The sequence below is a fragment of the Erpetoichthys calabaricus genome, chromosome 9 (genome assembly GCF_900747795.2).
Source record: "Erpetoichthys calabaricus chromosome 9, fErpCal1.3, whole genome shotgun sequence".
Classification (NCBI taxonomy): Eukaryota; Metazoa; Chordata; class Cladistia; order Polypteriformes; family Polypteridae; genus Erpetoichthys; species Erpetoichthys calabaricus.
In genome coordinates, this window is record NC_041402.2 from 18,541,596 (window position 1) to 18,566,719 (window position 25,124).

The 25,124-nt window shown below is 42.0% G+C and overlaps 1 protein-coding gene across 2 annotated transcripts in view; it reads left to right on the top strand.

Moving 5' to 3' along the window:
* The window catches only part of pappaa (pregnancy-associated plasma protein A, pappalysin 1a), an 803,024-nt gene that overhangs the window by 559,377 nt on the left and 218,523 nt on the right, over window positions 1–25,124 (top strand). For both annotated transcript variants that reach the window (XR_007935844.1, XM_028809181.2), the window contains exon 13: window positions 7,809–8,022. Coding sequence is in view for 1 of the 2 variants with exons in the window: in XM_028809181.2 (XP_028665014.2) it covers window positions 7,809–8,022 (214 nt within the window). In the remaining variant the exon portion in view is untranslated. The remainder of the gene's footprint in view (window positions 1–7,808; window positions 8,023–25,124) is intronic.

Below are 25,124 nucleotides of genomic sequence, written 5' to 3' on the forward strand. Positions count from 1 at the left end.
GATGGGAGACCCTCTAGGAAAAGCTTGGGTTGCTGCTGAAAAAGGAACGTTGGTGAGGCTAAAAGGAGGCACTTACCCTGTGGTTTGAATGTGGGTCCAAATGCCCTAGTGCAATGATGGGGACACTGTGCTGCAAAAATGGCGCCGTCCTTCGGATGAAACGCTAAACTGAGGTCCTGACTCTCTGTGGTCATTGAAGGTCTCCTGGCATCCTTCGTAAAGAGCAGGGTGCATCCTGATGTCCAGACTAAATTGCCACCTATGACCTAATCATTCAGCCCCCCTAATCATCCCCTGTCTCTAGTTGACTAACTTCCTCTCACCTCTTCTCAACCTAACAGCTAATGTGTGGTGAGAGTACTGGTGCAAAAATGGCTGCCTGGTGGATGCAGCACATTAGTGGTGGTTGAAGTGGCTCACCACTCACTATGTAAAAAGCTGTGAGTATCTAGAAAGATGCTATATAAATGTAAAGAATTATTATTATAACCATGTCCCTATGTTCTTGTTGCAGAATTTATTTTAAAGTAACAACTGCGATCTACTGTTCTCATTCCCATTATAATTTAAATCAGTTCAATCATGTCCCCTCTTAATCTAAGTTTCCTTCAACTGAAAAGGTTCAACTTCTTCAGTCTCTGATCATGAGACATATATAAACAAAAGACCTGTGTGTGTGTGCCTGGAGCAGTCTGCTCTGCTCATGCTCAACCACAGCCACTAGATGGCGTATGCATGCACTTTTAAATTGTTTCGCCGCTGGCATGCACCTCAGTTCTCACTACAAAAGACCTGTGTGTGTGTAAGGAGCGGTCTGCTCTGCTCACACTCAAGCACAGCCATGGGAGTTGGTGTGAATTCAATGGCAGATGCAGAAGCTTATACAAGTGTGACTTGCACTTGGTAAGATGGTGCATGCATGCACTTTATCATTTTTTCGGCACCTGCATGCACCTCACTTCTCATTCAACCCAAGCAGACAAACTCAGCTTTGTGGTACATGCATGTTGTACGTTCACACAGCGAGTTACCACACGTTTGCCTGAGACAGGTTCCAGCCTGTCCCGCTCAATTTGTGCCACAGCTGCACTCGACACACATCCGTCTCAGACAAGATACACCCTGTCCTGGCCCACTTAGCTGACGCCACTGCAACTTCACCAATACAGTAAAATTGCTAGGGAGTCTTCAGGTTGTTTTTTTGTCCCGAAGAGCACACACAGCTACTAGTTCATATCTCATAGTGGTGGAATCAGCCTAGTTGCTCTTCTCTGGACTTTCTCTAGTGCTGTTGTGTCATTCTTGTAACGTGGATACAAAAACTGTAGGCTTCATTTATAAAGCTAGCGAACACACAAAAATGTTTGTATGCTTCTTACCACGCAAACGTTGGAATCTATAAAAGAAAATTATCGGCACCCCTGGAATTTTCCCAGAAAATGCACCATTTCTCCCAGAAAATTATTGCAATTACAAATGTTTTTGTATATACATGTTTATTTTCTTTATGTGCATTGGAACAACACAAAAAAACAGAGAAAAAAGCCAAATCTGACATCATGTCACACAGAACTCCAAAAACGGGCCGGACAAAATTATTGGCACCCTTTCAAAATTGTGGGTAAATCGTTTTATTCCAAGCATATGATGCTCGCTTGAACTCACCTGTGGCAAGAAACAGGTGCTGGCAATATAGCAATCACACCTGAAGCCAGTTAAAATGGAGAAAAGTTGACTCAACCTTTCGGTTGTGTGTCTGAGTGTGCCACACTAAGCATGGAGAACAGAAAGAAGAGCAGAGAATTGTCTGAGGACTTGAGAACAAAAACTGTGGAAAAATACCAACGATCTCAAGGCTACAAGTCCATCTCCAGAGATCTTCATGTTCCTTTGTCCACTGTACACAACATAATCAAGAAGTTCACAACACATGGCACTATAGCTAATCTCCCTGGACGTGGACGGAAGAGAAAAATTGATAAAAGACTGCAACGAAGGATAGTCCGAATGGTGGATTAACAGCCCCAATCAACTTCAAAACATATTCAAGCTGTTCTGCAGACTCAGGTTGCAACAGTGTCAGCTCGAACTATTCGTCGACATCTGAACAAAGTGAAACGCTATGGCAGGAGAGCCAGGAGGACTCCACTGCTGACACAGAAACATAAAAAAGCCAGACTGGAGTTTGCCAAAATGTACTTGAGGAGGCCAAAATCCTTCTGGGCGAACATCTTATGGACAGATGAGACCAAGATAGAGCTTTTTGGTAAAGCTCATCATTCTACTGTTTACAGAAAACGGAATGAGGCCTACGAAGACAAGAACACAGTACCTACAGTCAAACATGGTGGAGGTTCTAAGATGTTTTGGGGATGTTTAGCTGCCTCTGGCACTGGATGCCTTGACTGTGTGCAAGGCATCATGAAATCTGAAGACTACCAAAAGATATTTGGGTGCAATGTAGGGTCCAGTGTCAGAAAACTGGGTCTGCATCAGAAGTCATGGGTGTTCCAGCAGGACAATGACCCCAAACCCCAAACCTACCTCTAAACCCTCAACCCTCTATGAATGGTTCACACGTCTACTAATTAGTGGACAATTTGCATATCACTGATCAACTGGCCCTTTGTCAATGGTGCTAGTCTCTGTGATTAAGCAAAGGTACTGTTTATAAGGTTGGGGAAACCTGCAGTCAATTGAGACTGAGGAAGAGACTTGGATAAGTCTCGAAATATTTCTCCCACTTAAAAACTTTGTCCAGATGAACAGAATCAAATTTCTAGGATACCTCTAAAAGCACTCAGAAATGATTGAAGACAAAGCGCTGAAGAGTTCTGAAGTGTCCAGCAATGAGTCCGGATCTAAATCTGATTGAACACTTATGGAGAGATCTGAAAATTGCTGTTGGGAGAAGGCGCCCTTCAAATCTGAGAAACCTTGAGCAGTTTGCAAAAGAAGAGTGGTCAGAAATTCCAGTTGAGAGGTGTAACAAGCTTGTTGATGGTTATAGGAAGCTCTTGATTTCAGTTATTTTTTCCAAAGGACGTGCAACCAAATATTAAGTAGAGGGTGCCAATAATTTTATCCAGCCTGGTTTTTGAGTTTTGTGTGAAATGATGTCAGATTTGGCTTTTTTTCTCTGTTTTTTTGTGTTGTTCCAATGCACATATAGGAAATAAACATGTGGATACCAAAACATTTGTAATTGCAACAATTTTCTGGGGGAAATGGTACATTTTCAAGGAAAATTCCAGGGGTGCTGATAATTTCGACCATGACTGTATATTTACAACAACCCTGACTCTTGGGTACGCAACATTTCAGACAAATTAGGAAATGACGACATATTTGATCAAACAGGGAAATGCTGCCAGACCAGCTAAATGGGCGACTGGCACTCATAATAATTCATTTCATCAAGCCGTTATTTTATCTGAGTGTCTGGGCTTGTGAGTGTCTAAGAGCCAGGCCTTTAATGACCTCTTAGGCACAGCCATTACAAGTGTGTCTGTCTGCGGAGAGAGTGTCGACCTCGTTGAGAGGTTTACTTACCACGGCAGTGACATTCATGTCTCTGGTGATTCTTCCTATGAAGTCAGTAGATGGATTGGGAGAGCATGGGGCGTCATGAGGTCACTGGAAAGGGGTGTGTGGCGCTTCCGATATCTATGCAAAAGGACGAAGGTCCAAGTCTTTAGAGTCCTGGTGCTTCCTGTCTTGCTATATGGTTGTGAGACATGGACACTATCCAGTGACTTGAGATGAAGACTGGACTCCTTTGGTACTGTGTCTCTTCGGAGAATCCTTGGGTACCGTTGGTTTGACTTTGTGTCGAATGAGCAGTTGTTCATGGAGTCCCGAATGAGACACATTTCCTGCATTAGGGAGCGTCAGTTATGGCACTACGGCCATGTGGCGTGTTTCCCCGAGGGTGGTCCAGCTCGGAGGATCCTCATTGTTGGGGTTCCAAGTGGCTGGACCAGACCAAGGAGTCACCCACGTAATACCTGGCTGCGGCAGATAGAGGGTCATTTCCAGAGGTTGGGTTGCCAACAGGGATCACGAGCTCTTTCGTTGTGTGGTGGGTGGGGCAACGCACTGTACCAGTGCATGCTCCCCAACTTGACTTGACTTGACTTGATGTGTCAAACATAGCAGAAGCAGAAGGTCTCTTCATGGCTGATTTAGCCAGCACTGCAAGGAGATTTCTTCTGAGCCAGATGTTACAGGTTTGTGGGTTGCCATCAGTATAAATCTTCAAACTGAGATGGTGTATACTGGAGTCATCCATGGCAGTATACACCTCAGGTAACTCCAGGTTTCAGTGAACTAGAGCCCATCCTGGAAACACCAGCTGCAGGCCAGTGAAGACCTCTGGACAGGGCGTTGGTTCATAGCTGGGTCATCTTTCTCACACACAAACACATAAATGGGGTCAATTCAGTATCATCATTTCTCCTAACACACCTACTGTTTGTTTAGAATGTGAGATGAAAACCCAATACTGTGTGGAAAATCTGTGGAAATGCTACTCAGACATCAGCATAGCACAAGATTTGAAATCATAATACTGGATGTACTGTGGGTTGCTTTTCCATATTAAAATACAATGTGACTGCAGTGTGATAGCTTTAACACAGCAACGAGAAGCCTTATGCTACATGACGTCTTTGCTTCATTCACTTTACAGGCCAGGGCAGCACGGTGGTGAAGTGGTAGTGCTGCTGCCTTGCAGTAAAGAGACCCGGGTTCGCTTCCCGGGTCCACCCTGCGTGGAGTTTGCATGTTCTCCCCATGTCTGTGTGGGTTTTCTCCTACAGTCCAAAGGCATGCAGGTTAGGTGCATTGGCGATCCTAAATTAACCCTAGTGTGTGCTTGGTGTGTGTGTGTGTGTATGCCCTGTGGTTGGTTGGCGCCCTGCCCGGGGTTTGTTTCCTGCCTTGCACCCTGTGTTGGCTGGGATTGGCTCCAGCAGACCCACGTGACCCTGTGTTAGGCTGTAGCGGGTTGGTCAATGACTGACTGACTTTACAGGCCTTTCATTCCTGCTTACTGAACCTCCTTAATCCAAGTTTAGGGTCACAGGAAGCTGCAGTCTACCTTCTTCTATCATTACTGTATGTTTTATTGGTTTAATACAAGCACCCGTCAATGAATAAAAAGGACAAATATCTGTTTCAAAGCATTTCCTCCAATCCCAGAACAACTTTTCAATTGCCCCTTTTAAGGAAAGCCACAAGGAGGGCTGTGATTCAATCATGAAATACAATTTAACCCTGCCAAAAGGAAATGAAGGCTTATTTAAGTGATAAAAGGAGTCATTCAATTGCTAGAGGCCAATGCATTATAGGCAGACTTTGAGATTTACCGATCAACATTATGATACGGAGTCCTCGGGATACTGTGTGCACTGAAAACTCTTTGGGCTTTGCACAAGAAATGTTATCTTTATTCAGTCATGCATTTCCAAGAATATTCTGTGTTTTGCTTATACTGTATATCATGGGTGTCGAACTCCAGGCCTGGAGGGCCGCAGTGGCTGCAGGTTTTCATTCTAACCATCTTCTTCATTAGTGACCAGTTTTTGCTACTAATTAACGTCTTTTGCTTTAGTTTTAATTAACTTGCCTCAGGCCCCTTAGTTGTCTCTTTTTTTAATTAGCAGCCAAACAATAATGAAACACAAAACAAGCCACCACATGACCAGCTCACCTGTGCCAGTCACACAATATCTGAAAATAAAGACAAGTGAAAGTCTCGGTAAGGTTAATCTCTCAGGTCACCAAAACAGTTTGATGAACCGAAAATCAAAAGTTTTGGAAATTTCTTCTGTGGTAGAATGAGAGCAGCAACAGGCCACGGAATTAAATAACGGGCTTAATTAACAGCAAGAATCAGCTTCTCATTAATAGATTGGTTGGAATGAAATTGGTTGGAGTTTGAAATCCCAGTTTAGCTGCTCATCTGTTGGCTCGTTTCACGTCTCATTTCTGTTTCGCTGCCATTTCATGAAGAAACGAATCAATTCAGAGGACTGAATCCTTAAAAACAGGGATATTGAAATGAAGGGAAAAGCAGTTAATTAGCAGTGAAAACTACTCACTGATTAGGAAAAGGGTTAGAATGAAAACCTGTAGCCACTGCGGCCCTCCAGGCCTGGAGTTTGACACCGCTGCTGTATATGGTCCATCCATCCATTGTCCAACCCGCTGAATCTGAACACAGGGTCACGGGGGTCTGCTGGAGCCAATCCCAGCCAACACAGGGCACAAGGCAGGAACCAATCCCGGGCAGGATGCCAACCTACCGCAGGACACACACACAAACATACCCACACACCAAGGACAATTTAGAATCACCAATGCATCTAACCTGCATGTCTTTCGACTGTGGGAGGAAACCAACGCAGATACGGGGAGAACATGCAAACTCCACGCAGGGAGGACCCAGGAAGCGAACCCAGGTCTCCTTACTGCGAGGCAGCAGCACTACCACTGTGCCACCGTGCCACCCTGCTGTATATGGTTGTTGTGAAAATTCAGAATGAAAGTTTATGTCCCACATTTACTTGTGATATTTGAGTTAATTATGTGCAATGCATTCGATTAGAACATCAGATCAGATTAGATTAGATTAGATTAGATTAGATTAGATTAGATTAGATTAGATTAGATTAGATTAGATTAGATTAGATTAGATTAGATTAGATTAAATCCCAAAGGGAAATTTATCTGTCAAAATGTACAATGCATTCAGAACGCATTCAGAACCCATCACTTTATTCATTTTGTTAAGCTTCAGCCTTATGCTAAGATCATTTAAATGAATTTTCTTCTTCATCAACAATGCTCAATACCCCAGAATGACAAAGTGAAAACAGGATTTTAGAAATGTTTGCAAATGTATTTAAAATAAATAATTGAAATAACTGAAATATAACATTGACAGAAGTATTCAGATCCTTTGCTGTGACACTTGAAATCTTGGACAGATGCATCCAATTTTATAGATCATCATTAAGATATGGAATTAGTGGATTTCAAAAATCTATCTATCTATCTATCTATCTATCTATCTATCTATCTATCTATCTATCTATCTATCTATCTATCTATCTATCTATCTATCTATCTATCTATCTATCTATCTATCTATTATATAGTGCCTTTTATATCTATCTATCTATCTATCTATCTATCTATCTATCTATCTATCTATCTATCTATCTATCTATCTATCTGTCTGTCTGTCTGTCTGTCTGTCTGTCTGTCTGTCTGTCTGTCTGTCTGTCTATTATATAGTGCCTTTTATATCTATCTATCTATCTATCTATCTATCTATCTATCTATCTATCTATCTATCTATCTATCTGTCTGTCTGTCTGTCTGTCTGTCTGTCTGTCTGTCTGTCTGTCTGTCTGTCTGTCTGTCTGTCTGTCTGTGGAAAACCTGGAGTATAAGCCCTTCAGATACAAGTAGAACGTACAAGTTCCACACAGTCAAAGAACCAGCCAGAATTTTAAGCACAGTTTGGTAAGGCTATAAGGCAGAAGTCCGAAGATGTGGCAGACTTGATCAAAATTACATTCTTTCAGTTTTCTACTCATTTCATTATATATAACTTCTGGCTCAAATTATACCCTTTTTAATGTGCTGTTGTCCACACTCCTGTTGTCGCTGGTCCTCATGACACAATCCAAAAGGATTATAAATTATACAAAATGGATAGTTGATTGAAAAATATCTAATTTTTAGAGTCTCACTTTACATGGCCTATTGACCACTGTTGTGTCTTTTTGTTTTTTCAGATATTCAATTTTTGAGCTGCAGGAACAATCCTCTTATTATTCCAGTTGTTCATGATCTCAGTCTGCCTTTCTATCGCACCAAAGCCATTTTGATCTTCTTCAGCTCCCAGTATGTGGCAATCTCTGGTGTGGCACTGCGCTCTTTCCAGAATTTTGATCCTATAACCATCAATGGCTGTCAGAGCAATGAGATCTACAGCCCCATGGAGAAGAGGTGAGTCCCAGACAATCTTGCATCAGATCCTTTACCTTATTCACTGAGATTATTTAAAGAAATGAAAAAGAAAAAAAAATGCAGTGAGAGACTTTAATTGTCAGTCAGTCAGTCATTATCCAACCCGCTATATCCTAACAGTACTGTGATGAACTGGCACAGCTTCCAGTGACTAATTTCTTCTTTTTTTATGTCTGGTGCATTCGAAGGTTTAATTTCAGGACTTAAACCCAAATATAAAACTGTAAATATATTATATGATACAATATGTTAGCTTTTGTCGTTTATTTTTTCTTTGTATATAAATAAGGTAAGTTAATCACATGAATGCCCTGTGTAGCCCATGTAGAATGTACTATCATATTATAAACACAGGATGTGTTGTAAATGAAAAAACAAATCACAGATAAAGATTTGATGCACCAGCCAGTGATCCCTTATAACTGAGCAAAAAAAAGTTTAAAGTACAAAGGTTGTGAAATTGATGAAAATGAAGTCACATCTTTTCTGGTGTGAGCCCATCAGAGTAACTGTCACATCCAGTACCGTCAAAGTTTAAATAGAGCATTGCTACTCACAGAAATGGAAGTGATGTCAGGGCCATTCAGGCCTCATTCCTTCAGGTGTTTATATGAAAGAAGGGCAGATGTGAATTAAAGCGCCACCTCTCAACTTGGTGTGGCATTACAATCAGCACACAAACCATGAGCCTGCCCCCTACAGTGTGTGGACTGTAATTGCTAGGGATGCTCCATCCACCACACAAATTATCTCAGTAAGTTCTCCATCTCTTACAATTAATGTCATGATCTGGGAGTCCCAAGCACTAAATAGTTCCAAAGCACTTCCAATAATGTCCATTAGAGGGAGATGTTGTGGCTAGTAATAAGGTCAAGCACCGAATCTTTATAAAATAAAAGATTTATTCATCACAAAAAGATTCCAAACATAATGAAGCTCCATGGAGCATAAAGGCAAAATGGAATTTCCTGTAGTGACAGGATCCAAATGGAGTGGTCAAACAAGCAGCTACATGGTCAAAAGTCCAAAATATATTAAGGTTCAAGCACAGCAAGACACAGATAACTCACCAACTCCAGAGAGCATTCACAAGGAGAATGAACTGCCAGGAAATCTGGAAGACCCTCCATATTTATATGCTAGAGAGAAGTTCCTGGTGGTGATTACCATTTAGTGTGATAGTGCGGGTTGGCTCCTTGCTCCCTCTTCCACAATGGGAGCCTTTTGAATCCGACACAATCAGTACTGTAACTGATATGAGCGTAGCAGATAAGGACAAAACACACCTAGCAAGGGGAAGGTGAAAGGTTAAAAACAATTCCAGATCAAAGTGTTCCAAAAGTGCAGTGCTCACAAGTTAATACTTGAATAATCCATAAAATGAAGTGTACTGTAAAGGTTAGAATCAATAAATAGAAAAATCCATTAAAAACGAGGTTAAAATTCAGGCATGTGTCTGCTTTAAATTTTCATACCCCGCGCTTCCCTTTTAAAACTGACACCTCTACCAGCTGATCCTACTCGGACCTCACAGCACAGAGAGGCATCCACCAACGGGCACAGTCATCCTTTGAATGTGGTGGCGCAGTGGTAGTGCTGCTGCTTTGCAGTAAAGAGACTGTGGAAGATTGTGGGTTCGCTTCCCGGTTCCTCCCTGTGTGGATAGCGCTTTGAGTACTGAGAAAAGCGCTATATAAATTTAATGAATTATTATTATTATTTGAATCTGACTTGTGCCCCCACCACCCAGTCCACAGCATTCCATGGGATGCCACTGGATCGTGCACCTGCACCCATGGTTGCCTTTCCAGGCTCCTCCCAGCAAAATCGCGCCATCCTCCCACCCAGATGACTTCACTTCTGGCCCCGGCTATGATGACATCACTTCCTCTGCCTTGCTTTAAAGCCGCCATCTTTACTGCACTCCAGCAGTTCTGTTTTGGACTCCAATCAGTACACAACTGTACTGTCTATCTATTTATGATCGCTGGCTCCACCCGGCGAGAAGACCCTCAAAAAGTGTAACGCTCACTCCTCATGCCCCTTCCGGGGGCACCATTCCCTTCCGTCTGCTTCCCTCTAACCATCGGCTCGCTCCTGCTCCTGCCTTTCTCTCTGTCCTTTAACCTCCGCTCTCTTTTGTTTCTTTTCCATTTCTTTTTTCTCTTGTCCTACACCGGCTCGTTTTTAAGGCACTGTGGCTCAGCATCTCAACCGCACCCACGGAGATCGATTTGATTTGGGTATTTATCAAAAACGGCCCCTCTTTTTGAGCCACAGACCCACTATACCATAGATAGTAGACGACGTTAAAATGGAGTTTAAAACAGAGCGCAAAGAGACTCGTGGTGGCTCAATGCCTTTCAGAGACAGTTCAAGAGATGCAGAAATGGCATCGAGTGATGTGTGTTAGCAGTATTCCAGGGCTACAGGAGATGAGTTATGAGTAAAGATTAAAAGAGCTGAGCCTTTTCCGGTTTAAGAAAGAGAAGATTAACCCCTTAACCGCCCTCTGCCGGATATATCCGGCATCGTAGCGTTATTGCTGACGCCTTACTGCTGGAATTATCCGGCACATTTGCCTATGGTTATGTGAATGCCTGGCATGTAGTATAACTGACAGTTTGCCATGGGTATTATTACTACATTGTATTTCGAGAACTCTGCGGTTGTATTGGCCACTCACGTGATGTGATTCGAAAGTGAAAGCTGTGAATATGGCGAAACGTAAACTGACTTCAAGCGAGGTTTTGCAGGCGATTTTGGACAATAATTCTGATCATGATTGTAGCAGTTCTGAAGAAGATTTTAGCGACAATGATGATCAGCAACGTGCGCTGCATGATACTGTGAATGACGAGGCATCGGATGATGGCGATGAGTGGGTGTATCCCCAGCATCTCAACTGGACTGCTGCCCGTTATCTGAGCCAGATAAGAAAGATCCAAACCGTGACCGCTTGTTCAAGCTACGTCCTTTGATTGACCATTTATTTGAAACATTTCAGCAGGTATTTCAGCAGGTAAATACTGCTTGAATAAATGTAAAGTAAAAAAACGAAAATTGTTCAGATTTCTCCTGGCATGGGGAATATTTAGGGAGTTGGCGGTTAAAGGGTTAAGAGGGGACATGATTGAGGGTGTCAAGAATGACAAAAGAGCCAAAAAAAGGTTTGGGGCAAGCCCCCCGTATACTTGAACCTGGCTGCAAAAAGTTAATAAACAGTTGTGTACAGATTGGAGTCCAAAACAGAACTGCTTGGGTGTGGTAAAGATGGCGGCTTTAAAGCAAGGAAGAGGAAGTGATGTCATCTGGGTTCGGGCCAGAAGTGATGTCATCGGGGCCTGGGGTTTGGGGCCGGAAGTGATGTCATCGGGGCCTGGAGTTTGGGGCCGGAAGTGACGTCATCTGAGCTGGGACCGGAAGTGATGTGATTGGGGCCGAGAACAGAAAGTGATGTCATCAGGGGGCAGGCGGAATTTCCCTTAAATGATCTACAGTGGAAAGAGAGAAAGGATCAGTGCACTCCGCCACCTCCTGGTCTGGTGTGGAATTACCCTCATTTGAGCCCTTTAGCTGTGTGTGACAAAGTGTTTCAAATTATGAAGGGAAATAGTCCAGTAGATTGAGACTTTTATTTTAAAATCAGTTCATCAAGAACACAGGGACACAGTTGGAAACTTATTAAGGGTAAATTTCACACCAACATTAGAATGTTTTTCTTTACACAGAGAACCACATACCTGTGGAATAAACTACAAGTAGTGGGGTAGACAGTAGGACTTTAGGGACCTTTAAAATTCAACTTGATGTTATTTTAGAAGAATTAAGTGCATAGGACTGGCAAGCTTTGTTGGGCTGAACGGCCTTTTCCAGATTGTTCTAATGTTAATTAATATTGTTATGGTGCATTCTTTCCTTTTAATTTCATAATTGTTCTTGGTCAGGATAGTGATAAACACATAAATCGATCACTTGTTCAAAGAACGCAAATACCAAAGCACAATTCATTTCATTTCTCTTTCATAAGGTTGCCTCTTGAGAGATTTTGTATATACGAGCTAGCCGAAACGAAAAGAATCCTTCCTTTGTCAAAAAGCAAATCAAATGAAATGGGATAATAGCAAGCCCTGCTTTCATCTTCCTCTGCAGTTTCCAAATGCCAGCTTTGTTGGAAGAGCGACGCTGTGCAAGAATTTCTTTTTTTTTTTTTAATGTACACTTTATTAAATTCTATTTAGGTTTGTGCGGTTGGCCATAATAACGGTAACGACAATGAAAAGCAAACAAATAGCACAATTATGAATTAGTATCTGGGCACCCCAAAGTGCACAGGATGAAGTTTCATATGAATACAGAAGTCTAGCCAAATCCCTGTTTCAGAACTGGAGTGAATTTACAGGAGTAAGTCAAGCCAGAAATATTTTCAGGAGAAACTAGGGACCTTCACTATTTCACAATGACTGGCTTTTTATTCTTCCTAAATAACATCAGATGGACGGCAAATATGTAAGGCAAGCATAACCGTTCATTCCTCCTGTAACATTTTATTTCTTTGCTGTATGATTATACTGCTGGTCTTAATTCTCCAGCCAGTCATTACCTGACTGGAAACCAATGAAGCTGCATTTATTTCTCTCTCTTTTTTGGATCAAGTTTAAATAGGCTCGGGTCCCATGAAGGATTTTGGGCAAGGAAATGGATTGCAAATGAGTCCCTTATTACTACTACTTAGTCAGGTCTGTATGGTTAACAAATGTAAAGATGCAAAACTTTCGCTCTCAAAGTGACTTGTCTTGCACAATTTGGACCGGCCAGACAGGCAGAACCGGGACGTCAAGTCAGTGCTGGCTAATTTTATAATTAATTTTATAATTAAATTAAAGTCGTGACACTTTGTTTTATGGCAGCTCAATGAAACATATCTCTTAAGTTGTGGTTCTAGCAATGTGTTTGTATTGCCTGGAAATGTTGTCATTGTCACTCAGATACGTGTGTGTGTGTTGACTGAAGAAAGACACGTGGCACTCTTCTGACAGTCCTAATCTATACCTAATCTATATAAATAAAAGCCAAATACCACTGACTCACTTATCACGAAATCTCCCGAGCCATGAGGACTTGGTACTTGAAATTTGGAATGTAGGTTACCCTTGGCCCATAGGTGCTCGCTAAAAAACGGTTTTAAAAATTTCGTGGTCCAAGCGCATTCTGTCTGTATGCCTGTCCGCTTTACGTCTATCCACTTTTCATGAGATAATTACTTTAGATCTGGTTGTTTTCTATAATTTGCTTGAACATTCCGGTTGATTTTTGCGACTTCTCTCATCGCGCTAAGTAAAATAGTTCGCTTGCGGTACCGATGTATTTATGCAAATCCAACAAAGTGGCCATGGACCGAGAGCAGGGGGACGGGGCCTTCCTCATTCACTCGCCAGCCTCTGTTCGAGTTGACCTACTGTACGTCTCGCCACATGTTGGAGTGCACCTTGCCTCCACTTAGCTAGTGATGCCTGTTTGTTCAACAGACATTATCATCTACAGATTGTTAAGGAGTAACGTTTGACGTTTTTGAGAGAGAGATCAGAGCTCCATGTGTTTTAGAGGGTAGCTGCTGACTGCCAGAGATATCACGGCCATGTGCTTTTCTCCCCACGCAGGGAATGCTTTCCCATCAGAGCTGAACATGATCAGATATAGTGCCAGTGTCTATTGATTTTTAAAGTTTGTCCTGTTTCATTACTATGTGGGCAAAGCCACGTGGGTACAGCTAGTTCTTCATATAACACTAATAACATTTTTTTACATTTATATAATGCTTATCTAACTACTCAAAGCACTTTACAAAGTGAGTGTCAATGTAAATGTAAAAACAATCCATCCATCCATTTTCCAACCCGCTGAATCCAAACAGGGTCACGGGGGTCTGCTGGAGCCAATCCCAGCCAACACAGGGCACAAAGCAGGAACCAATCCCCACCGCAGGACGCACACACACACACACGCAACAAGCACACATTAGGGCCAATTTAGAATCGCCAATCCACCTAACCTGCATGTCTTTGAACTGTGGGAGGAAACCGGAGCACCCGGAGGAAACATGCAAATTCCACGCAGGGATGTAAAAACAATAAAAATGTAATTGAAAAAACAATGTAAAGCATCCACCTTAATAATGCGACAGCAGCCATTTTGGTGTCAGTATGCTCACCATACATGAGCTTCTTTGTTTATATTCTTGAATAAAAGCACACATGTTCATTTGATATTTGGACTAACGTCTTCACAAATTATACACTTCACTTCATTATTAGTATAACATGGAAAAAGTTTCTGTTTTAGCTATGTGTTCAACATTTCTTGTCTCACATTTCGTGTCATCTTACACTTACACAGATCTTTGTAGACACGGAGCATACTTGAAATGTGTGTATTCCAAATAACGACATATTATTAACCCTGAACAACTCCAGGCACCTCACAGCCAGTTAAAGAGACTTGAGCATGGAGAACTTCAGCTGCATCAGTGGGTCAGATGGGATAGCAGGCTGCTTATGCTGATCAACGCATTTCCAAAACAAAAGACGCTAAAAGGAGAGGTGCAAAGGAATTTAAGGTGGCCCGGGATTACAAGTTTTTTTGTAGGCTTCAGGGATTCTAGTGCTAAGGTGGAGAAAGGGTGAGAGAAGGTTAGCCAGTTAGAGACAGGGGATGGTTAGGGGGACAGAATGACAAGGCAGAGTTGGGCAATTTAGCAAGGACATTGGGATACACCTTACTCTTAACAAAAAGATGCATTTAATGAAGACATAGACACAGTTGGAAACTTTTTAAGGGTAAAATTCACACAAACATTAGGAAGTTTTTCTTTACCCAAAGAACAATACACACTTGGAATAAGTTAACAAGTAGTGTGGTAGACAGTAAAACTTTAGGTATTTTCAAAACTCAGCTTGATGTTTTTTTGAAAGGCTAGGGGGTTTGCTCCCTGCTCACTTTGCTCGTCAACACCCATGCCTGTGCTATGCGCTAGCCTTTTTGCGGTTCTGTCGCTCGCGTATGGGGATGCGGTTGTACAATTTAAACAGATTTTTATTTTGATGGATATTGTTACATATACATAATAGAACTATTTTACATTACAGCAAGTAATTAACCATATTAAAAAAGAATAAAACATAATCATTTGAAAGTAAATTATGTTTCATGTTGCGTTAGAGTTATTTGTTGCGCAATACAATTTTGTTCTGTTTGGCTTTGAAATTAACACGTAAATACTTTTTAAAATTACACTTTTACAGTGAAACTTTAGAAAAAACTATTTTTTTAATTAAATTTTCATCAATATAGCACTGAGTTTTGATTCTGTATTTGGACTTTCATTGTGACAATGCAATGTATAACTGCCCGTGATTGAATTTCGTTTCTTTACCTCTATTAAATAAAACAACTTTTTCGAATGTTTGGCTCTGAGATTTGTTTATTGTCTTTGCAAAAGTTATTCTAATGGGAAACTGTTAACTTTTTAATACAAATGGCATATCAAGATCTCCTTTGTTGTGTTATGCTAAACGCGCAAGATGTACTTCATTACCTTTCTTGGATGCATCCTTCTTTCTACAGTAATTCATGATGTGGAAGACCGGACAGTGTTAACAGTTGTAGATATTCTTTGGGATATTGTAAGTTGATGTTTTCATCTTCCACACAATCACCACCAACTGTTTCAGCATAGTCTATTGATATGCATTTAACCAATTTGCTGTGTAACCGATCGTCATTTTCTGCGTTAATTCGTTTGACTTCATCGTTTCTCTGTGCTAGGATTTCCCGTGTACTAACATTTTCTCTTGATAACCCTTCGTGATGAAATTCTTCAATAAGATTTGGACATAATGATTCTTCTTTAATTGAGAACTTAAAGTGAGGAAAACATTAAAATTTATAAGAGCTGAGAGCGCAGGAACTTTGTCTGTCAAAAGCATTCACCCGAATGAAAGTTGAGAGGACCGTGGGCGTGGTTCAATATGATTGAGAGGAGGGCGTGGTTTGAAAAAATCTCCTGGCCAAAGTGAATATGGTTGAGAGGAGGGCGTGATTTGATCTCATGGCCAAAGTCTCATCTCGTGGGACTTGAAAAAATCTTCCAAAAAGTCTTGTTGTGTCGCAGGATTTTTTTATATAATAAAGAGAAATAAGTGGATAGGATTGGTGTGTAGATTGTTCTAATGTTCTAATCACTGCATTGGAATCCACATTCAGACCACATGGTAAGCGCCCCCTGCTGGCCTCACCAACACCTCTTCCAGCTGCAGCCCAAGCTTTTCCTAGATCAGGGTTGGGCAATGTCAGTTCTGGAGAGCCGCAGTGGCTACAGGTTTTTGTTCCAACTCAGTTTCTTAAGGAGAGGTCAGTCATTGCTAATGATGCACGTATTGCTCAAGTGACATTTTGATGCTTCATTTTAGTGGTCTTGCATATTAAGGTTCACCACCCTTAATTGTTCATTTCAATCTTAAACAGCTGCATCAGGTGTTTTTAATGGCTCCTTATTAGCAATAAGATGCAAATGATAAAAGGGACCAGCAGTTCTCCATCTGACTTGTTTCCGTGTACACCTGTGTGGATTCATCATGCACTATTTGGTTTAATAAAACACTTAAGAGAAAAATGTGACAGACTGAAAATGATCTGTTTTAGGCTTCAAATCATTTGGATGATATCCTTGGAAAGGAAAAAAATCTACGATATAAGAACCTAACATTGCAGACTAACAAGTCATAAAATTAAACAAGGTCTGAGATCGGCAAAGATTGGCTTCTAATTGAGCTATTGAGTTGGAATGAAAACCTGTGTCCTTCCAGGACCAACATTTCCCACCCCTGTCCTAGATGGTCTCCCATTCAGGTACTGGCTGGGCCTGAACTTGTTTAGCTTCAGGTGGAAGACCTCTTCAGAAGTGATTGTGACTCGGTGGCTGCTGGCCGGTTTAATACAATAGCCTGTTAAACACTGATTGCTGATTTCAGTTAAATGTGTTAATGACCATCACACTTTTGGTCAACTGTTCCTTATTTAAGAACTTGCCATTTACCTACAGTGAATTCCAAAAGCATTTGTTCTCCTTCACTTTCTGCACATTTTTTTATTATTTCTTACTAGCTGTCTCCCGCGGCTCTGCCCACGTAGTAGTGAAACAGGACAAACTTTAAAAATCAATAAAAATTTTTTTTTTAATTTAATGATTTGTATTGAGAAGAATTTATATTGATAGCTTTCATATCCAAGGGCCTCTTGATATACAGTATTTTTGGTTTTGCAGTCAAGGGTGAGAATGTAGCTGTGATCTCTTTAGCAAAAATGTAAAAAGTTGGCAAGGTGTCTCTGAGGAAGCAGAAGGTGGGTACGCTCCAATGTCAAACGTTGCCACTGTATCTGACCTTGTTCAGCTCTGGTGGGACACTCTCCCACATGGGGAAAGGAGCACGTGGCCATGATATTCCTGCCAATGAGCAGGTACCCTCTGAAACACACGTAGCTGTGATGTCTCTCTCAAAAATGTCAAACGTTACTCTTTAACAATCTCTAGATGATAATGTCTGCTGAACAAACAGGTATTACTAGCTAAGCGGAGGCAAGGTGCGCTCCAACATGTGGTGCGAGGTAGAGCGACTCGAACAGAGGCTGATGCGTGAGTGGGGTGGGCTCTGCCCGGCTCCCTACTCCTGAGGTCCCGTCTCCTCGGCCCGCAGCCTCTCTCTTGGATTTGTGTGAATAAATCAGTGCTACAACCGAACTGTAATACTTAGCGCTATGAGAGAAGCCAGAAAATCAACTGGAATGATCAAATAAATTATAGAAAAATCCCAATCTAAATCCATTAAGTAGTTCTCATGAAAAGCATACAGACAGACAGGCAGACGTTGGATTTTATATATGTTGAGATTTGGCTGATGCCTTTATTTAAAGTGACATCTGAGAATTTTGTACACTGTTTTTGTTTTTCCAGTTATTTCGCAAGCAGTTGAAGTGACTTGCTCGTGGTCACACGGTGTCAGTAATGAGATTTGAAACCACAACCTCACGGTTTGAAATCTAAAGCCTCAACCACTGTACAAAACTGTCTGTCTGCTTTTATTGTTTTGTAGATTTATGTTTAAATATATAAATTTGGGGCGGCACAATGGCACAGTGGTAGCGCTTCTGCCTCACAGTAAGGAGACCTGGGTTCGCTTTCCAGGTCCTCCCTGCATGGAGTTTGCATGTTCTCCCCATGTCTGCGTAGATTTCCTCCCACAATCCAAAGACATGCAGGTTAGGTCATTTGGCGATTCTAAAATGGCCCTAGTGTGTGCTTGGTGTGTGGGTGTGTGTGGGTGTGTCCTGCGGTGGGTTGGCGCCCTGCCCAGGATTGGTTCCCTGCCTTGCGCCCTATGTTGGCTGGGATTGGCTCCAGCAGACCGCTGTGACCCTGTAGTTAGGATATAGCGGGTTGGAAAATGGATGGATATATAAATTTGCCAGTTTTGGCCATCAGTCTATACTCATTAACCCATAACGATAAAATAAAAATATTTTTTGGAAAGGTTTGCATGTTTATTTAAAGTGAAAAACTGAAATCTCATTCATGGAAGTACTTAGACCCTTTGTCAGAGCACTTCAGATTGTGGTCCGGGTCATCTTGGCACCCCTTGAGAGATAATGAGATCATCAATGTTATTCGCTTCACCTGTCAGTGGTTTTAAGGTTGTGACTGACCATCTATTCAGAAAGTATTCAGACCCCCTCACTTTATTATGTTGTATATTTAATTTCAAATGAATAAATTTGCCATTTTTGCCCATCAATCTACACTCAATAACCCATAATGCCAAAGTGAAAACATGTCTTCAGGAAGCTTTGCAAAGTTCATAAAAATCAAAAACTGAAATTGCTCATTAATATATGTTTTCAGACCCTTTGCTGTAACACTCCAAATTGTGCTCAGGTTCATCCTGTTTGCTTTCAATCTCCTAGAGACGTTTCTAGAACTTGATTGGTGTCCACCTGTGGCAAACAGACTTGACTGGGAAACGTTTAAAAAGGCACATGTGTCCCTGTGTATATGAGGTCCCACAATTCACACTGCAGGAGAAAAAGCAAGCAAAGAAGTTCAAGGAACTCTCTGTAGACCTCTGTGATCAAATTGTGGTGAGGCACAGAACAGGACAAGGAGATAAGACCACTTCTAAAGCGTTGGGTAATTCCAAAGAGCACCTCAATAATTATGAAATAGAAGTTTCGTACCACCAGGACCCTTCCTGGAGTTGGCCATTTTGCTTAAGTGAGGAACCAAGCAAGAAGGGTGATGGTCAGGGAAGCGACCAAGAACCCAATGGTCACTCTAACAGAGCTATCTGAAGTCTTGGACTATTGGAACCATCTCAACTGTGTCAGCAGCACTCTACAGTAGAGTGGCTAGACAAAAGCAACTGTCGGTTAAAAGACATATGGCATTAAGGAATCTGGGAACAGGAGGATCTTTACTGATGAGACAAAAATTGAACTTTTTGGGGCACAACTCCAAGCACTTTACCTGATAAAACCCTGGCACTGCACATCACCTGCTCAATAACATCCCTACAATGAATCATGGTGGTGGTAACATCATGGTATGGGGAAGCTTCTCAGCAGCAGGAATGGGGGGGATGTTTGGGTCTGATCAGAATGTTGGTAAGAATGAATGCAGTGAAATACAGAGAGAGGCCACTGCTCCAGAGTGTATGAGACCTCATACTGGGGCAAAGGTTTGACTTTCAGCACAATGATGACATGAATCATACAGCCAATACAACGCTGGAATGACTTTGGGGCAAGTCTCTGACTGTCGACTGAGTGTCCCATCCAAAGCCCAGACTTAAACCTTATAGAACATGTGTAGAGAGACCTCATTTGGAAATTATGGACACCTCCCATCTAATCTAATAGAGGTTGAGAGTATCATGCTACGGAGGTGCTTCTCAGCAGCAGGGACACAGAAGACTGGTGAGAATTGAGGGACGGATAAATGCAGCCAGATACAAAGAAGTCCTTGAAGAAAACCTCCTCCAGAGGGCACATCAACCTCAGATTAGGGCGATAGTTCACCTTTCAGCAGAATAAGGACCTGAATCTTGCAGCCAAAACAACGCTGGAGGGACCATGGGACATGTCTCAGACTACCCAGGAGTGGCCTGGCCAAAACCCAGACTTAAACCCCATAGGACATCCGTGGAGAGATCTGAAGATGGCAGTTTACCGGAAGCTTCCCATCCAGTCTAACAGGGCTTGAGAGGATCTGCCTCAAAGAATGGGATGGGATGAGGTGTGCAAAGCTGTAGAGACTCATCCAAGGAAACTTGAAGGCAGAAGTGCTCAATTAAGGGCCTGAATTTGTCTATGAATGGGAGAGTTCAGTTTCTGATTTTTAATAAATATTCTAACCCTTCCCTGCGGTGGGCTGACGCCCTGCCCGGGGTTTGTTTCCTGCCTTGCGCCCTGTGTTGGCTGGGATTGGATCCAGCAGACCCCCGTGACCCTGTAGTTAGGATATAGCGGGATGGATGGATGGATGGATGGATGGATGGATGGATGGATGGATGGATGGATGGATTCTAACCCTTCTGTAAACACGCCTTCACTTTGTGATTATGGGATATTGAGTGTAGAATGATGGGTAAAAATGGCAAATGGGTGGATAGATTATTTAATGATATATTATCAAAAAATGCATGTGTTTTGTCCTTTGTGAGCACATGCCTGGATTACTTGACATGTAGAGTACTTCTTTGTGACACGACTAGTGTGAGATCATTTTTCATGGACATTTTTACATTGTTTGCTTTGGTCCAGTGTTGGCCTCTATTGACAAACATTCTATTAGATAGATAGATAGATAGATAGATAGATAGATAGATAGATAGATAGATAGATAGATAGATAGATAGATAGATAGATAGATAGATAGATAGATAGATAGATAGATAGATAGATAGATAGATAGATAGATAGATAGATAGATACTTTATTAATCCCAAGGGGAAATTCACATACTCCAGCAGCAGCATACTGATACAATAAACAATATTAAATTAAAGACTGATAATAATGCTGGTAAAAACAGACAATAACTTTGTATAAAGTTAACGTTTACCCCCCCGGGTGGAATTGAAGTGTTGCATAGTGTGGGGGAGGAACGATCTCCTCATTCTGTCAGTGGAGCAGGACGGTGACAGCAGTCTGTCACTGAAGCTGCTCCTCTGTGTGGAGATGATCCTGTTTAGTGGATGCAGTGGATTCTCCATGGATTGACAGGAGTCTGCTTAGCACCCGTCACTCTGCCACAGATGTCAAACTGTCCAGCTCCATGCCAACAATAGAGCCTGCCTTCCTCACCAGTTTGTCCAGGCATGAGGCATCTTTCTTCTTAATGCTGCCTCCCCAGCACACCACCGCGTAGAAGAGGGTGCTCGCCACAACCGTCTGATAGAACATCTGCAGCATCTTATTGCAGATGTTGAAGGACGCCAGCCTTCTAAGGAATTATAGTCGGCTCTGTCCTTTCTTACACAGAGCATCAGTATTGGCAGTCCAGTCTAATTTATCATCCAGCTGCACTCCCAGGTATTTATAGGTCTGTACCCTCTGCACACAGTCACCTCTGATGATCACGGGGTCCATGAGGGGTCTGGGCCTCCTAAAATCCATCACCAGCTCCTTGGTTTTGCTGGTGTTCAGGTGTAGGTGGTTTGAGTCGCACCATTTAACAAAGTCCTTGATTAGGTCCCTATACTCCTCCTCCTGCCCACTCCTGATGCAGCCCACGATAGCAGTGTCATCAGCGAACTTTTGCACGTGGCAGGACTCCGAGTTATATTGGAAGTCCGATGTATATAGGCTGAACAGTCCCCTGTGGCACTCGTGTGTTGCAAAAGTTTGTTATCCCTGTTCTTTATGAAAACATGAGATTACATTTTAAAAATGTGATTTTTAGGTGGAGTATTCCAGAGAACTAGAGAGTGAGTGTGCGAAATACCCAGGGGGTTAGTTATGGGTCAGTTTGCTAATGAACAATTAACAAGAAGAAGCTCAACTATTCCATTCCAAATAAAAAGAAATTGTCAATGGCTAGCAAGGCACAAAACAAAGCGACGCTGAAAGAAATACAAAATTCTCCTAAATGGAAAGAAATTTCAAAGGCTTATACCAAATAAAAAAAGGTCCAACACTAGGCTATAAGCCTTGACCCCAGGGGAATCCTTTGGATCTCAAGTATAAACCTTCACAAAAATGCAACTTATTAACTGTAAGGGAACAAAGCCTTCAAAGAAAACAAATTCTCACAACAAATCCAAGATCCAATTACCTTATTTTTAAAGTGAAGGGGTAAAAGAGAAGGAGAGAACTCAATGTCCCAGCCGTTCGACCGGCACTGGAAGTTTCCCTAAATAGGATTTCAGCTGGCTGCTCTAATGGCAGCACACCTGCATTATTAAGCATCTCGCTCCCCTTGGCTCAACATTTAAACAACAGCAGAACCCGCACTAAATAAAACAGCTAAAAAGAAACTATAAACAAACAATATCACAATAATATGCCACTAAAGAAGAAGAAAAAAATGATAGAAATCAAGAAAAACAAAAGTCAGGGATAAATTCCCAGTAAAGTCCTAACAGTGATAGCTCACTTTGGAATTCTCGTGATGTTTTTTGGAGACTGGCCATGGCCACTTTCTGCATGGAATGTGCATATTCTCCACAAATCTGCAGGGCTTATCTTCTGTTGGTTCTGATTTTCCTCCCACTTCTCATCTTACAATCAACATTTGTAATATAATATTCATTGTTATGTCATTCTCCTGTTGCTCCCGAGTTTCCTCCCACATCCCTTCTTATAGTTATCAGTGTCTCTAATTTGACTGGGTGTGAGTGAATGTGGGTGTCTGTGTCCGCTGTAATAGACTACTGGCCCATCCGTCATAATACACAAACTTGAACTGGAATAAGAAGACCAGAAAATGGATGCAGGGGAAGATGTTTTACATACAACCAAACTAATCAGCCCTGTAGCATGTGTAACGTATACTGATTGCAGTGTTGTCTGCTGATTTCAAAGAATCTACTCAGGGTAGAGGATGTGGACCCGCAGTTGTGGAGGACTTATTTTGGAAAGGTTGCCACTTTTTCCAGAACTTATTGCAATGTAATGACTACCGACGTCTGTACTGCCAGCAGATATTTTTCTTTTTTTTATGAAAACCATGAGAAGAGCTGGGTTCTCTTTGTTAATTTTTTTTCCTACACATTTTTTTTGGGGAGGGGGGGAGTCAAGACAGTTAAGGCTGGGGGGTTGTCAAAACATAGGGACTATTAAAGCCCATGAGGCTTTCCTTGTGTGATTTTGGGCTACTCAAGAAATAAATTGTTGGGGAGGATGGGCTCAGGAAAGGGTTAAAATCATAAGATCTACTTCACAACATCAAAACCAAAATGAGAATCCAAACCCAAAATAAAAAAAAAATTGACAGGGACGAGAAACTAAAAAGAAACTAAGCTGACACAAACTAATTGTCAAAAGGGTTTTGGAATCCGTAAACTCGGACTGGCAAATTGTTGTGCTAGACGATATAGCAAAATCAAGAGAGTCTGATCAGGAGAAAAGGCATAGTCAAAATCCAGAAAAAGGCTGGAATAGGTGAGATTAAGCAATACTAGTGTCAAAAGTGAAATGAGAGGCAAAAATCAAAGTCAAAAACATCACAGGAATAAGTCGAAACTTAAACAGAACTAAGTAAAGAGAATAACTAATCACAAACTCGATCCAAAAGAATTTTGGAATCCATAAACTCGGACTGGCAAATTGTTGTGCTAGAGAAGCTAGCGAAATAAAGGGAGTTCTACAAAGAGAAAAGGAATAGTCAAAATTTAGAAAAACATTTGAATATGGGAGATTAAGGCATACTACTGTCAAAAGTGAAACAAGAGGCATAAATCAAAGTCATAAAACAAAGGTCGAGATCACCACCAAAAAGATATTAGTTGAGAAAAATTTCACTTTTTGAGGAATTCTCAGCTGTTCTGAAGCCACCCGAAAGATATAATCCCTCTATTGTGTCCTGGATCTGCTGCATGGTCTTTACCCAGTGGGACGTGACAAGAGCAGTTCTAGGGGGAGCCATCAGAGGGACATGCCCAAACCACCTCTCGATCTGGAGGATGAATGAATCTACTCTGAGGCTGTTAGGTATTGCATTGAAGTTGTGTCTACTTTCTCATGTCTTTATATTATTTCTGTTGGTTTTCACATGGTATGTAATAATTGTGTTCTGTCCCTTTAAATGTAGTTACAGTCCTTGTTCTTTGTGTTGTGGGTGGAGCCCCAAGAGCCAGGACCACCCTTATGTCAACCCCCCTTCGCCCTCCCTCAGGCTAATTAAATTGAGTGAAAATGTGGAGGAGTGGATTCATTTGCCTTTGATTGGATTTTTGTGAGTGTTGCTCTTCTCATTGGACTTTCCTGGTTGTTGTGACTTCTTCCTTTCGTTTTTAGGGTTCTGTTTTCTGGTTTATTCAGAATTTCCTTTTAGGCAACTACTTTGTCCTTCTGTTTGCTGTTTTGAACTTTTCTTTGTATTTTGTTATTTTTTACAAACTAGGGGGCTTTGCCCCCTGCTCACTTTGCTTGCCCACCCCCTCAACCCCGGGGTGCACTATGTGCCAGCCACTTCTCGTCTCTGCCACTTGCGTTGTGAAGGTGGTGTGGGGGGGGGGGGGGGGGGGTATGGCTGAAGGTAGGCTAAGGAGATGCGGACAGATCAGCTGCTGTCTTGCTGCTCCTGCTGCCGAGTTGCGTGTTCTGCTTGTTGCGCTGCTCGTCAATCATTTAAAAGCCTGTACAGGAGCTGTCCTCGCTTCACTCGCTGCCCCCCCCCCATCCGGGGCACGCTACGCACCAGCCACCTCGCGTCTCTGTCGCTCGCGTTGTGAGGGGGGGGGGGTATTGAACACAAACTAAAGAGATGTGGACGGATCAGCTGCTGGCTTGCTGCTGCCGAGTTGCATGTT